The 12655-nt window shown below is 40.2% G+C and overlaps 1 protein-coding gene across 1 annotated transcript in view; it reads right to left on the bottom strand.

Annotated features, from left to right (window-relative positions):
- The window catches only part of Mrrf (mitochondrial ribosome recycling factor), a 59841-nt gene that overhangs the window by 39114 nt on the left and 8072 nt on the right, over positions 1 to 12655 (bottom strand). The window contains exons 3-4 of the mRNA XM_059260174.1: positions 8702 to 8857; positions 4065 to 4183 (exon numbers count right to left, since the gene is read on the bottom strand). Coding sequence (XP_059116157.1) covers positions 4065 to 4183; positions 8702 to 8857 — 275 coding nt within the window. The remainder of the gene's footprint in view (positions 1 to 4064; positions 4184 to 8701; positions 8858 to 12655) is intronic.

Here is a 12655-nt window from a genome sequence, read left to right as displayed (position 1 = left end):
AGTTCCCAGCACCCACATGGCAGCTCAAAACTGTCTGAAACGCCAGTTCCAGGGGACCCAAAACCCACGGCAAAACACTAATGCACATAAAATAAAAATTACAAGAGTATTCACTACCAACTTCAAGCTAGGCAGGAAGTATGTCTCACTATTTGCACCTTCACAGTGGAAGGCACAGTTCCAGTGAAGTCTAAGCAAGTGTGCAGTAAAAGCTTGCTGAATGACTACTATTAGTAATCCTATTTAAATCTATTAGAAAATGCATCTCTTGACTTTACTTCAAAACCTTATTTTACATTTTAGTTTTTGTACTTCTTCATATTCAGGAAAAATGTTAGCTGAGATTTCCCATAAAGAAACTTACTGAAAGTAAGTCTTCTAATTTTTCTAGGTATGTATATTTTTGTTTGACACAGCAGGACTCAGACCTCAGGAAATTATAATCATTTCCCTAACAGTATGTTTAAACTATTCATGGGTCAAACAAAAAAGGTATACATAGATATACAATTTCCATCCCTTATCTTTAGCCTTTATTCCATCACTGGAGGGGGACACTCACCGGCATCCCAAGGCAGACTGGTTACTTTGCTCTCAATACTAACTGACTGGTTATGGCTGCTGGAATACTGTGTATTGAAAAAGATCACTGACCCCATCTGGAGACCAGCAGAGAAAAGTTCCACTATCAATTAGCAATGCCTGCCCTTGTTATTCTTAAGCTAATCCACAATAATGGACAAGGGATGGCAACATGTCTGTACATAGGTAAACATACTCTTGAGAATTCAGAGTCAACTGTTAGTACCTTATCAATTACTGGCCTTCCATTTCTTTATACCTCAGTGAGTTTCTAGAATACAAGGCACATGAAAACAGACCTCTAGTATCTCTTCTCACCAATGAGTTCCCAACCCTCCACATAGAACCTCCTCACGTGGAGGACACGAAAGACACTGGTGAGTTAATGGAGGACAGTGAAAGGAGTGCAAGCCTCCATGTCAAGCAGAGCCATGTTCAACAGCAGTGTGAAGTGAGAGGAGGTACTTCCCTTCTCTGATCCTGCTGCCTCATCTACAAAACAGAACAGTAGTGTTGATTTTTACTGTTGATGCTGTCGAAGCAGCTGTAAGAAAGTGACTGCCAATATGGCAGAGATTTGGTGCACATCAGTTCTTTCCCATCCACAGACAAATAATGGAGTCTGCTGATGTATTGTTGTTGCTGTTGTTGTTGTTATTTGCTTTGTTCAAATGATGCTAAGTTTTTATTCACTTCTCTTCTTTCCCATCATTAACTGTAGCTTCAGGCATGTTTAGGGAAGAGGGCAACTGTGTGCACCATTATCAAGCAGAATATATGCTCAACAAATGCAACACAGTTTTTGCCTTCAACGTGTTTGAAAGATTATACATGTACTGTGTCCCAACAGCATGACACAGAAATGTTCAGATTTGGAAAGAAAGCCAATTGCACATGAAATAGAAAGAAATTCTATAAACACAAGGAGGATTAGCTCAGCATTTTGAAGCTATAAACCTCAGTACTTATAGGCAGCTTTTAAAGCTGGAGGAAGGAAATGTTTAGCTAGAGCTGTTTGTTTAATGTACACAGCAGATGAGATAAAGAAATTCAAAAGACTGCGTAACTCATACTTCCTCACTGTGCCTCTGCATGAGCCCTCTACTGACAACATGCTGGTTAAGCTTTTCCCAAAACCCAAGGAACTGCACACTAGAGAAATGGCAAAGGTACTTTAGTTGAAAGATGAAAATATACTCCAACTTCCTAAGAAAAAATTAAGCAGTTAATACCTCCTCTTGCCTCATAAGAGATGCTCTGGTGGCCAATCAGGTGCTACTTCTGTGAATACCATTTGCTACTTAACAACAGAAGTGGTGGCTCTGAAAAGCAATCTGCCTGATGAGGTCTTCAAGCTGTGTCATTAGGAGGCTAGTCCCTAAATTGGCCTACAGTGCCTACAGGATTAGCTGAACATGGCAGAGAGGCCTCAGGGTTTCAGAGGGACAGCAGCAAAGAGTTGACAGTTGAGTTTCATCCGTTTCTACACTCCTCGGTGACATCATGAATGAGTGCTTCCTTTCCATACACCTAATAACACATATCCACCAATTTAAGGATAATGTATGGAGTAATTCCATGTGCCTAGCCCTGTTTGATGTGAACACAATGAATAAGTTATATATGACTTCTACTACAAGCTTACAATCTAGTGAAAAAGTGACATCTACATTGTAATTCAAAACATGAGTAGCAAATAGCCAACTGAAAATGTTCCAGCCACAGGAGCAGTACCTAAAAAGGCCCAGAGGGTGCAAAAGTCATGATTCATTTCAAGGCCAGTCTGAGTAGAGCAGAGTACCAGGAAGACAGTACCACAGGACTGCAGAGACTGGAAGCAGGCTGAGCCAGATCACCCAAAGCCTTCTTGTCCACAGTCAAGATTCTGAGAATGATACAATCCAATATGTATTTGAAACATTAAAGTTCACTGTGGCAGAACCAACAAGGGCAGTGGTTGAGCAACAACTCTAGAGGTGCACCTGGCCTATCAGTCACAGGAAGCTTCTGACTGGAAATGGTTTGTTCTTCTCCTACTGGTAAGCTGGTTCATCAAATCCAAAACACAGCCTGCCAATAACAGAACTACTGAGACAGAGACCAGAACAAGTGAGGAAATGGAGGCCAGCGAGGAAGTAACTTACCAAATGACAAGGCAGAGAGAGGACTGGAGTTCAGGTTCTCTAGGTTTCTCAACTACAGTTAAAACCATACAGCCTCAAGGTTAATGCAACTCATCTTCCAGTCTCTAACGCCAGGCACTGCTTATATTGTTCTGTCTAGTCTAGAGGAAGGTGAGTTCCTGGAGGTTCTTCTCCAAATTCTAATACAGAAGTCACAAAATGGCGGCCCTCAGGACATATCTGGCCCATTAAAATGTTTTATTTGTCTCAAGGTTTTTTTGTTTGTTTTGAGGCTGTCTCATGTAGCCTAGGATAGCCTTGAATTCCTGATTCTACTGCCTCTGCCTCCCAAGATCTGAGGTAACAGACACATGCCAGCCCTCCTGGATGTCCACATTTTAAGAAAAGAAAAGTGAATTAGGCCAAAACATTGAGAGAGCAAAAAGACTTTGTATAAAATTCCTGGTTACTGGTTTCTTTTGGAAATAAAAACTGGAGCATCTGTTAATGTTAATACCAGGCCTACATTTCTGCCTGGCAATTATCAGCAAGAACTGGGCAGAGGTGCCCCAGAGATAGGCCACATGGTTTCCAGGTATGCTGGTTTGAATGAGAATGTCCCCCTAAGGCTCACATATTTGAATGCTTGGTCTCCGTTTGGTGGAACTGTTTGGGAAGGATTAGGATGTGTGGCCTTGCTAGAGGAGGTGCATCACTGGGGGTCAGTTTTGAGGTTTCAAAAATTCTTACCTATGCTCCAGTTCCACGCATACCTGTTGCCATGCTCCCTCTATCATGGGTCATAGACTTAATTCTAGAACTGTGAGCCTCAAATTAAATGCTTTCTTTTATAAGTTGCCCTGGTCATGGTGTTTTATCATGGCAATAAAAAAGTAACTGAGACACCAGGTTACCAAATCCTTATACTGCCCCAAAGCCAATCACTTCCTCTCCATTATTGTTTTTCAAATCACTTACTTAGTCACTATACATTTGAATTTAACAGATAAAAAATTAAGAGAGGGGCTGGAGAGATGGTTCAGTGGTTTAGAGCACTGGCTGCTCTTCCAAGGGACCCTGGTTCAATTCCCAGCATCCACATAGCAGCTCACAACTGTCTGTAACTCTAGTTCCAGGAGATCTGACGCCATCATACTGGCATACATGCAGGCAAAAATACCAATGTACATTAAATAAAGATAAATCATTTAAAAAAATTTAGACATGAGACTTTTCTTGTCCTATATTTTCTTTAATAAATTTCTTTCCAAACTAAAGGGAACATTTCCTTTCTGACCTGATTAAACCTCCGTTATCCAAAAGAAACTGAAGACAGATCATTTCAATAAAGCACCTTACCTCTGGGAAACTGGCCATATTCACCAAAATCATCTGTGGTGACTTCATGGAGATCTGGCCAATGTGATTTAGAGCAAGCTTCCCATCAGCAGTTACCACAGTAATATGATCAAGGGATCCTAAAGGAAAAACAGTAAGGTTTAGAATTCTAAAAGACCTTAGAAGCCCGTACCTCTTAGTCTAATTCTGATTCAACAAACATACAGGACTCCCTTACCAAAGTGACAAGGCTGTTCATAGGAGCAGTTTCAGGCAGTGGATAGAGCATGCAATGAGCTACATTGGAATTCCTTACTAGAACCAGGATAAGTAACCATTCTGGTCTATCTGGACTTAAAGCCTTCCCTGTGATATAGGACAGATCATCCGAAGGAAGCCAGGACAGAAATTCAAGGAGGGTAGAAACCTGGAGGCAGGAGCTGGTGCAGAGGCCATGGAGGGGTGCTGATTACTGGCTTGCTTTCTTATAGAACCCAGGACCACCAGCCCAGGAATGGGATTGCCCACAATGGGCTGGGCCCTCCCCCATCAATCACTAATTTAAAAAGTACCCACAGACTTGCCTACATCCTGATCTTGTGGAGGCATCTTCTCAATTGAGGCTCCCCTCTCACATAACTTTAGCTGTGTGAAGTTGATAAAATAAACTATCCAGCACAGAGCTGACACTGAAAAGCAATGACCTCCTTTCAGTAACTCTGCCACTCACTAGCTAGAAAACCACTAAGAAAGACATCACTTGCCTCTCTCTGTGTGCCTTGGTTTCCAACTCAGCTTAAAAAAAGTAGCTGCTTACGGAATTATGGTGACAACTACAGCTAAACAGAAATGGCCAACTACATCATACCGAAGCATAAGCACTGACACGTCACCGCCTGCTGCCCCTTACCACCATCCCACCCTGTAACGCTGTGACTATTACCATCACTTCACAGATGAGAAAATGAGACTCGAGGAAGATAAATGGACCAAGATGAGAGTTAACAAGCGAGAAAACAATCAAGAGCCCTAAGTCAAACTCAAGTGTGCTCAAGTCTGATTTCAGGCAAAGTTCTTCCCTTCTCTACACAGATCTGAGCACAGAATCATCAGGGCTTCAGCCTGTACTCTTGTACCCCCCCCCCCCCGAGATCCTGATTCTGTTGTAATGTTTTTAATTCACCACACAATTCTAGCACACAGCCAGTTTAGAACAACTTCCTTATGTCACCCTTGCCTTTGGTACTGGGGACCCACCTTTCAGAAGCAAGTACACATTGTGTGTGTGTGTGTGTGTGTGTGTGTATCACTGTTATCCTGGATCTTTTCCCACACCTATAAAATCCTAGGCAATTTTTTCAGAAGTCAAAAAAGATAAATAAGCCTACAATTCTAAATGGGAAACTCTTCTAAGTCCCTGATTTCCTCTACAAACGAAACTAGCAGAAAACCCTTGCCACTCACAGTAGAAACCACTCATGGATGGCTCGGGTATCTTTCAAATGAACTGAAGCTATTCTGGCAACGCGCTGTAAGATTAATGCACTATGGTCCAAAGATCTGATTTGAAGTACTCAACCAGATTCAGTGTCATCATGACAGACAGCTGTGGACACCACTGGCATTAACCTACAAAAAGTATAAGAGTATAATGATAAAAAGTTGCCATGATTTTAAAATCATTCAAATACCTACTCGCTGCTTCCAGAGTCTAAGCGCCTTCTGGGCCTCTACTTCTTGATCTTCAAATGAGACCAAAACTATACTAAACGGGCTTTTAGGAGGATTAGACTCAAAAGTACATTAAAAAGCATTTATAGCTACAACCCAATAGTGCTGTTACTATATATATTTTTGGAATTTTTGTATTTTAATCAAACTAATATCCTTGCATGTTATTTCCCTTCTATTAGGAATATACTTCTCTTTTCTTAAAATTATAAAAGTTATTTAATTCACCATAGCTTAAAAATAAGAATAAACTTAACTAAGAAAGTATAGATGTCTACTTTAAGAATTACAAAGCAGCTGGGTGTTAATGGCACACGCCTTTAATCCCAGCACTCAGGAGGCAGAGCCAGGCAGATCTCTGAGTTTGAGGCCAGCCTGGTCTACAGGGTGAGTTCCAGGACAGCCAGGGCTACACAGAAGAACCCTGCCTCAAAAAACAAAAAACAAACAAACAAAACAAAATAACTATAATCACTTATCACAGTATTTTAGATTCATTTATAATTTTTCTCAACATTCCTTGAATAAATCCTATTTGAAGCTGGGTCTACTGACTCATTCTCACAATCCTAGTATTTGGTAAGATGAGGTAGGGCGATTGCTGTAAAATTCTAGTATATAACTTTTTTCCTCAATGCTTTTTATTTTATTTTATTTTAAAACAGGTTTCACTGTGCAGCTTTGGCTGGCCTGCAACTCACTATGTAGTCTACTATGTGAGAATATACTTCTTTACTGGGATAACTCTTGTTCCCTCTTTAAAGTCTCACTGTAGTGGTGTCTAATCTCAGGAGCCTTGTCTGACTCTTATGAGCCCTCAAGCATCCTAAGGATGCTTTCAACAATAATGGCAGCAGCCTTAAGTTACTATGTTCTATAAGCAAAGCTCCAGTGCTAATGCTTTTTAATATTACTTGCTTTCATTATCTTATAAGATGATTATTATTACCACCACCATTTTACAGATGAGGAAACTGAGGTAAACAGAATGAACTGCCCAACATCACAACAGCTCTTAACAATAGAACTTAAATCCAAGTCCAGGCATAACAGTCTCCAAAGCCTTGTCTTCACTGTTCTGCTGTTATGTGGTTTTCTACACACTGGTTTACTTGTCTGCCCTTTCCTATGAGGTTCTAAGTTCCTGGACATTAGGAACCAGATCTTCCCTCTCCATGTCCATTCCTATTAAAGAAAGTGTACGAAGTAAGTGCTCAGTACTACTGTGGTAAACAAATGGATGGACGAAGGACAAAGGGGAAGCAGCAAGAAGAAAAGAATGAGCCTGCATCTCAGGCAAGCCTTGGCAGATATCCGCTGTTTCTGAGACACACACAAGACAGAAGGAAGTGAAGAGGAAAGCACTGCCAGTCAGGCAGCAGTGAGAGACGACATGGAAGAGGCAGTCTAGCAGAGAACACGGGCTAAGCTTAGCTTGTTTTGCCCAGTTTCTTCACAGCCTCAAATTCTACACAGAACATACACAAACTTAACCTAAGGAAAAGAAGGAAAGAGGAGATTCTAAGGGGAGGTCTGCTGAAGGAGGATCTTAGGCCAGCCTCCCTGACTGGCTGTAAGAGCCTCTGCCCCAGAAGCCCCCCACATGGGCATCTCAGTGTGCAGTTGTGGCGGCTCCTATCCCTCAGTCCTTATCGACATAATGCATCAAGCCCTTTCCCCTCAATCTGTCCCCAGTGGGAATCTCCCTCAAGCTCCCTCCTGCCCCTCATTTTCTCAGAGGTTAACAGTTAACAAATTACACTCCCACCCTCTTTCCGAGCCCATCATCATCTTAAGTTCAACAAGAGTGGAACTGGCCGGCTCATTTTAAGTATCACGTTTCTCCCTGGGCTTCTCTCTGGTTTCGGCTGCAGAATGTTAACAGGCAGAAAGCACAGGGGAGACAGAGCACTTTATCAGTTTCATACCTAAAATAATAAGCAAGCTTAAAATAAACAGTTGCGAAAGATTGAATGGCACGCTTTACTGTCAGCAAAGGCAGAAACACTCCAGCACAAAGGTTAACAAATGCCAGGAACTGCCTTCTAGTCTCACGCCAGATCGCATCTCTAAACTCAACGTGGTTCTGATCATTTTTATAATGAACTGAGTACTTTTCACAAGCAAGTTCATAAAATATCTTCTATTTTCCTTACAAACCTCCCCAATAAAAACATGAGTGGGAGGGGCTGAAGCTCCCGCAGACACCTTCAGAGGGGGTCCCAGGCCTAACTCTAGGATGATGACAATTTGCAGAAGGCCAATTTAACAGCAATTGGATTTTTCCTGCCCGCTTGCACCATTAGCTGACAACCCACTTCTCCATCACATCTGCAAACAGTTCTCCTAGACAGTTCTGACATTTCCCACTTAGAAAAGCCACTTTCAGGAAGCTATTAACCTAAACAGAATCGGAATCTTCCTGGTCAAGCTCATGGGCACAGAAAGTCCTCAGGTGGGTTAAGTCTGCAGAATTTGGTTTTCAGTGTAGGATAAGAACTGCCAAATGGGACAAATTAGAAAAAGCAAACTAAAGGACATAGAACTGTGAGTCTAGATACCCACATATGCTTACAGTATCCACAAGAGAACTACTTTTTGAGAGTATAATTCCACAAGCACTGATCATGACAGGTTTTGTTCACTGCTATGCTAGTTCTCTGTGGACCAAGCACAATGCTACTCCATAGGAGACAGTTGCTTAATGGACACATGCAGCACTATCCCAGAACCATGATACAGTTAACTCATTCACATTCTACAGCCCCAAAGCCACACAGCAGGAATTGGACAAGGCAGCTCCTCAGTTACAGAAAAATAACTGCTCATAAACACCAGTCAGTCATGCCAAAGCTGGGACTGATACGGTGACAGGCCCATGCTCTTTCCCACTATAACACTCCCTGAAACATCGGTTAGCTACTAACCTGGTGCAGTCCTTATGTTGAGAGTCTTATTGAAATTATCCTTGAGTGCTTCCATCACAGATTTCATTTCTTCATCCACCTCTTCCAAGTTGATTATGTCCTCAACCAAGGTTGTGTTAATGTTCACTCTCACCTGAGGCTGTCCTTTCCCTTTAGCTGAAAAGCGAACAGTGAGCAGAGGAGTAGACGCATACACAGAAATAATAAGCACTGACTTTTTTCTTTAAGTGCCTACTGTGTACAGGGCAAAATGTCAAACATTACAAGTTTATAAACACATCCCTGCCCTACACAAGTGCTCACATCTACTAAGTATTGGCTAGCTCCCAGGTCTGTGCTAAAGCCTTAGCCATTAGCAAGGGCAAAGGCATTATAATTAGACACTCTGGGTTACACCTGCTGTAGTGCATGCTGGCTTTATGACATTGCGCAAGTTACTCTATCTTTGAGTACTGGGACTAATAAAATGTGTATTATAAGGCTGCTCCAGTAATACAAACAAAGTCACTTACACACCCAAAAGAGTGTTCTACATATGCTAGGGAATCCAGGAGTAAATTAGTATCTTATTTTTTCAGAAAAAAATGGAAGACAAGAAAGGTAAAGTGACTTGCCTAATGTCACAGGTCAGGAAATGGTCAAGTCAAGATTGGTCCCAGATCTGTCTAATTTTAAGCCCATGAACTTTTCATAAGACAATCTCCACAAATCTAATGGAGAGAAAGGAAATATATTAATTCAGTTTCAAATGCATACTAAGAAAAGGTTATGCTCAGCATTGTATGGCTGCTCTAGACAAAATGAACTGCAGAGACATTAAATCCTACCCACCACAGCACACTGGCTTCTATTTTAGTAAATCAACAGTGCTGGAAGACGGATGGAATCTGATTTCATGTCTAAACCATCAGGGGTTTTTTACACACATTCTGAAATGTACATATGACACAAATACTCTTGTATTTCTACATGGGGGGTGAGAAAGGAGAAGAAAGATGGAAATAAATAGTATCTGAGTAATGAAGACTATGATGCTTATTCACTAAACATTTAATAAAACATTAAAATCCATTCAGCAATTTTTATTATCATGACTAGCTTGACTCTACGCTATCTGTGTTTCACATCCTAATTTGCAATTTCAAATGCGTTCTTCCATTTAATTTTCAAGATAGTTCTGAGGTAGGAAAATGAGCACTTAAGGTGCAGGCCATTGAAATATTTTGCCCAAAGTAACCAGCAGACAAGAAGCAAGGTAACTTTTCCAAAGGTTTGTCAGGTCACCACTCTGCTTGAAGCCCCCACTGCTTTGGAGCAAACAAGCTAAGGGCTTAGAATTTTTGGAACTGGTAAAAAGATGTCAATTCAGAAGAACTGATTACAAGCAGGACAACAGGAGCAAATCCCTATCTAGACAAATTGTAAATAAAAAGACCAAAGACATACACATCATTTTAAAAGATGGAGAGAAAAGACAGATTTATCACACAGGATCAAAATTACATGTTGAACAAAGAGGCAAGACACAAAAATACATACTACAGTAAAAAAGCCACATATTAGAACAGTGTAACAGACAAAAACCAATCCATGCCATCAGACGTCTGAATACAGTCACCTGGGAGGGGCACAGGGAGAGGGTGGCACTCACTAGATGTGGGTAAAAAGAGACTTCTGATGTGCTGAAAATATTCAAATCCAGGACTTGAGTGTTCCACCATGGAGCTACACCCCAGCCTCTAGTTTCTGAGACAATATCTTGCTATGTACGTCTGTCTGTCTGTTTCAGCCTCCTGAGGGCTAAGATTACAGGCATGAGCCCCCCCAACACCAGTTCTTGATTGAGGGGTAAGGAGAGTCTTGGCTACATTGGTGATTTCAATTTGTAAAAATTAGCAAGTGTAGTTTATTTCTATGAAAAGGTTTAAAAAAAAAGTTAAGGGTAACTAACTATCCAAGTAAAGACAGATGGTATACACAGCTTGCAAATCAGCAGAGATGAAAAAGGAATAAAGAAATCTGATTAACTTAATAGAAAGGAAGAAAAAGTTAAGAAAGCCACAAAAAAGTACAAACAAGATTAAAATGTAAATACTCAACAAAGAGGATAAACAGAAATGAACCAAAATGACTAGCTAAAAGTTCAAGGTTCTCAGTGAGACTTTAACTTAACCATATAGAATATACAAGAAAATTTATAAATATATGAAATCACAGGTTTAATGGCTAGGGAAAATTTTATAGGCCTGAAAAATACTAATGAAAATAAAGTTGGTTTTATTGTATTAACGGCAAATAAAGCATTTTAAGAAAATGCACTATTAGAAATGAGGGCTACTTTAAAATAACATCAGAAGATATATAACAATTCTGGGCTTAAATATATAGCCATAAGATATCCTCAAAATTAAAAAGGGGAAACTGTTCATCTACACTCACACCAGGAGATTTTAACACACTTTTCTTGGTAACTGATAAGCAAAGGAAATAAAAAGTTAAGTAAATGGAAAATGTGATCCCAAGTACAGACTACCTTTAATCCCATTACTCAGGAAGCTATGATATCTGTGAATTCAAGGCCAGCTTGACCTACACATGAGTTCCAGGGCAGCCAGAGTTACATGTTGAGACCCTGTCCCAAAAAGAGTAAGTAGAAAATACAAAAAATATTATTATCAACAAAATAAGAGACTCACAACATTAAAAGATTTTTTTAGCCAGGCGATGGTGGCACACGCCTTTAATCTCAGCACTTGGGATGCAGGGGTAGGCAGATCTCTGTGAGTTCGAAGCCAGCCTGGTCTACAGAGTGAGTTCCAGAACAGCCAGGACTATACAGAGAAACCCTATTTCGAAAAACAAAAACAAAGATTTTCTTTTAAAGCTTGTAACACTGATAAACTTCTGGCAAAATGATGATGATATGAAAGATGCTAAGAAAAAGAGAACATATAAGAGTTATCAAAACAGTAAAAATTTTAATCTTTTGTTTTGTGTTCTGTTTTTCAAGGCAGGGTTTCTCTGTGTAGCACTGGCTATTCTGGAACTTGCTCTGTAGACCAAGCTGGCCTGGTCCCCCTACCTCTACCTCCCAAGTGCTGAAAACTTTTAAGAGGCTATTAGGTGCAATTTTAGACCAACAGCTTTGAAGACATAAAAAAAATTCTAAAATAGAAAATATAAGCAGTCTCATAACTTTTAAAGAGACTGAATCTCTAATTTCAAGTTTATATACACTTTCCAGATACAGACGATTTAAAGGCAGGTTCTACCTAGGAGGCAAGGAACTTTAACCATCCTACTACACCCTATTACAAGAGATATGATGCACTCATCTCACACCATGAGGCTAATGTCAACAACAAGACCTAACAAAGGCAGCAAGAGTCAAGCCCTTCAGTATGTGGAATTACATTCAGCCTAATCTTACACACGCAAACACAGACTAAAGAGCCTAACACTTAATCCTATATATAAGCTTGATAAGTCCAGCAACGAATACATAGATTATGTATCAAGCAAGATACATACAAATTATCAAAAACAAGCAGGGAATTTATCAAAAATGCAAAAATGATTTAACACAAGAAAAGCTATTGATGTTGAGTTATTCTATTAATAGATTCAAGGCAGGGGAATACTGGGGATTGGCATAGAATAGAGGACATGCTTAGCTCATGCCAGGCCCTGAGTTCAATTCTCAGTTCTGCAAAAACTAAAGGGGAGAAGGTGGGACCACCTCAATGACCATATGTATCATTTGATTAGAAGTTGGTGTCTTTTAAACAGCTCAAAGATTAGATATATTTACCTAAAAGAGACTTCAAAAATATAAAGAAAACATTCTTTACATCAACATATAAGAAGTGTTCTCTCTAAAGTCAAGAATAAAAAGGGATACTCATTATCATCAATCACACTTAAATTAGAGTTCCCAGGCAGTCCAGTGGAGGG

The sequence above is a fragment of the Peromyscus eremicus genome, chromosome 4, assembly GCF_949786415.1.
Source record: "Peromyscus eremicus chromosome 4, PerEre_H2_v1, whole genome shotgun sequence".
In the NCBI taxonomy this organism is placed as follows: domain Eukaryota; kingdom Metazoa; phylum Chordata; class Mammalia; order Rodentia; family Cricetidae; genus Peromyscus; species Peromyscus eremicus.
The sequence above is the reverse complement of the archived record's forward strand: the minus strand, read 5'-3'. Positions and strand labels throughout refer to the sequence as shown.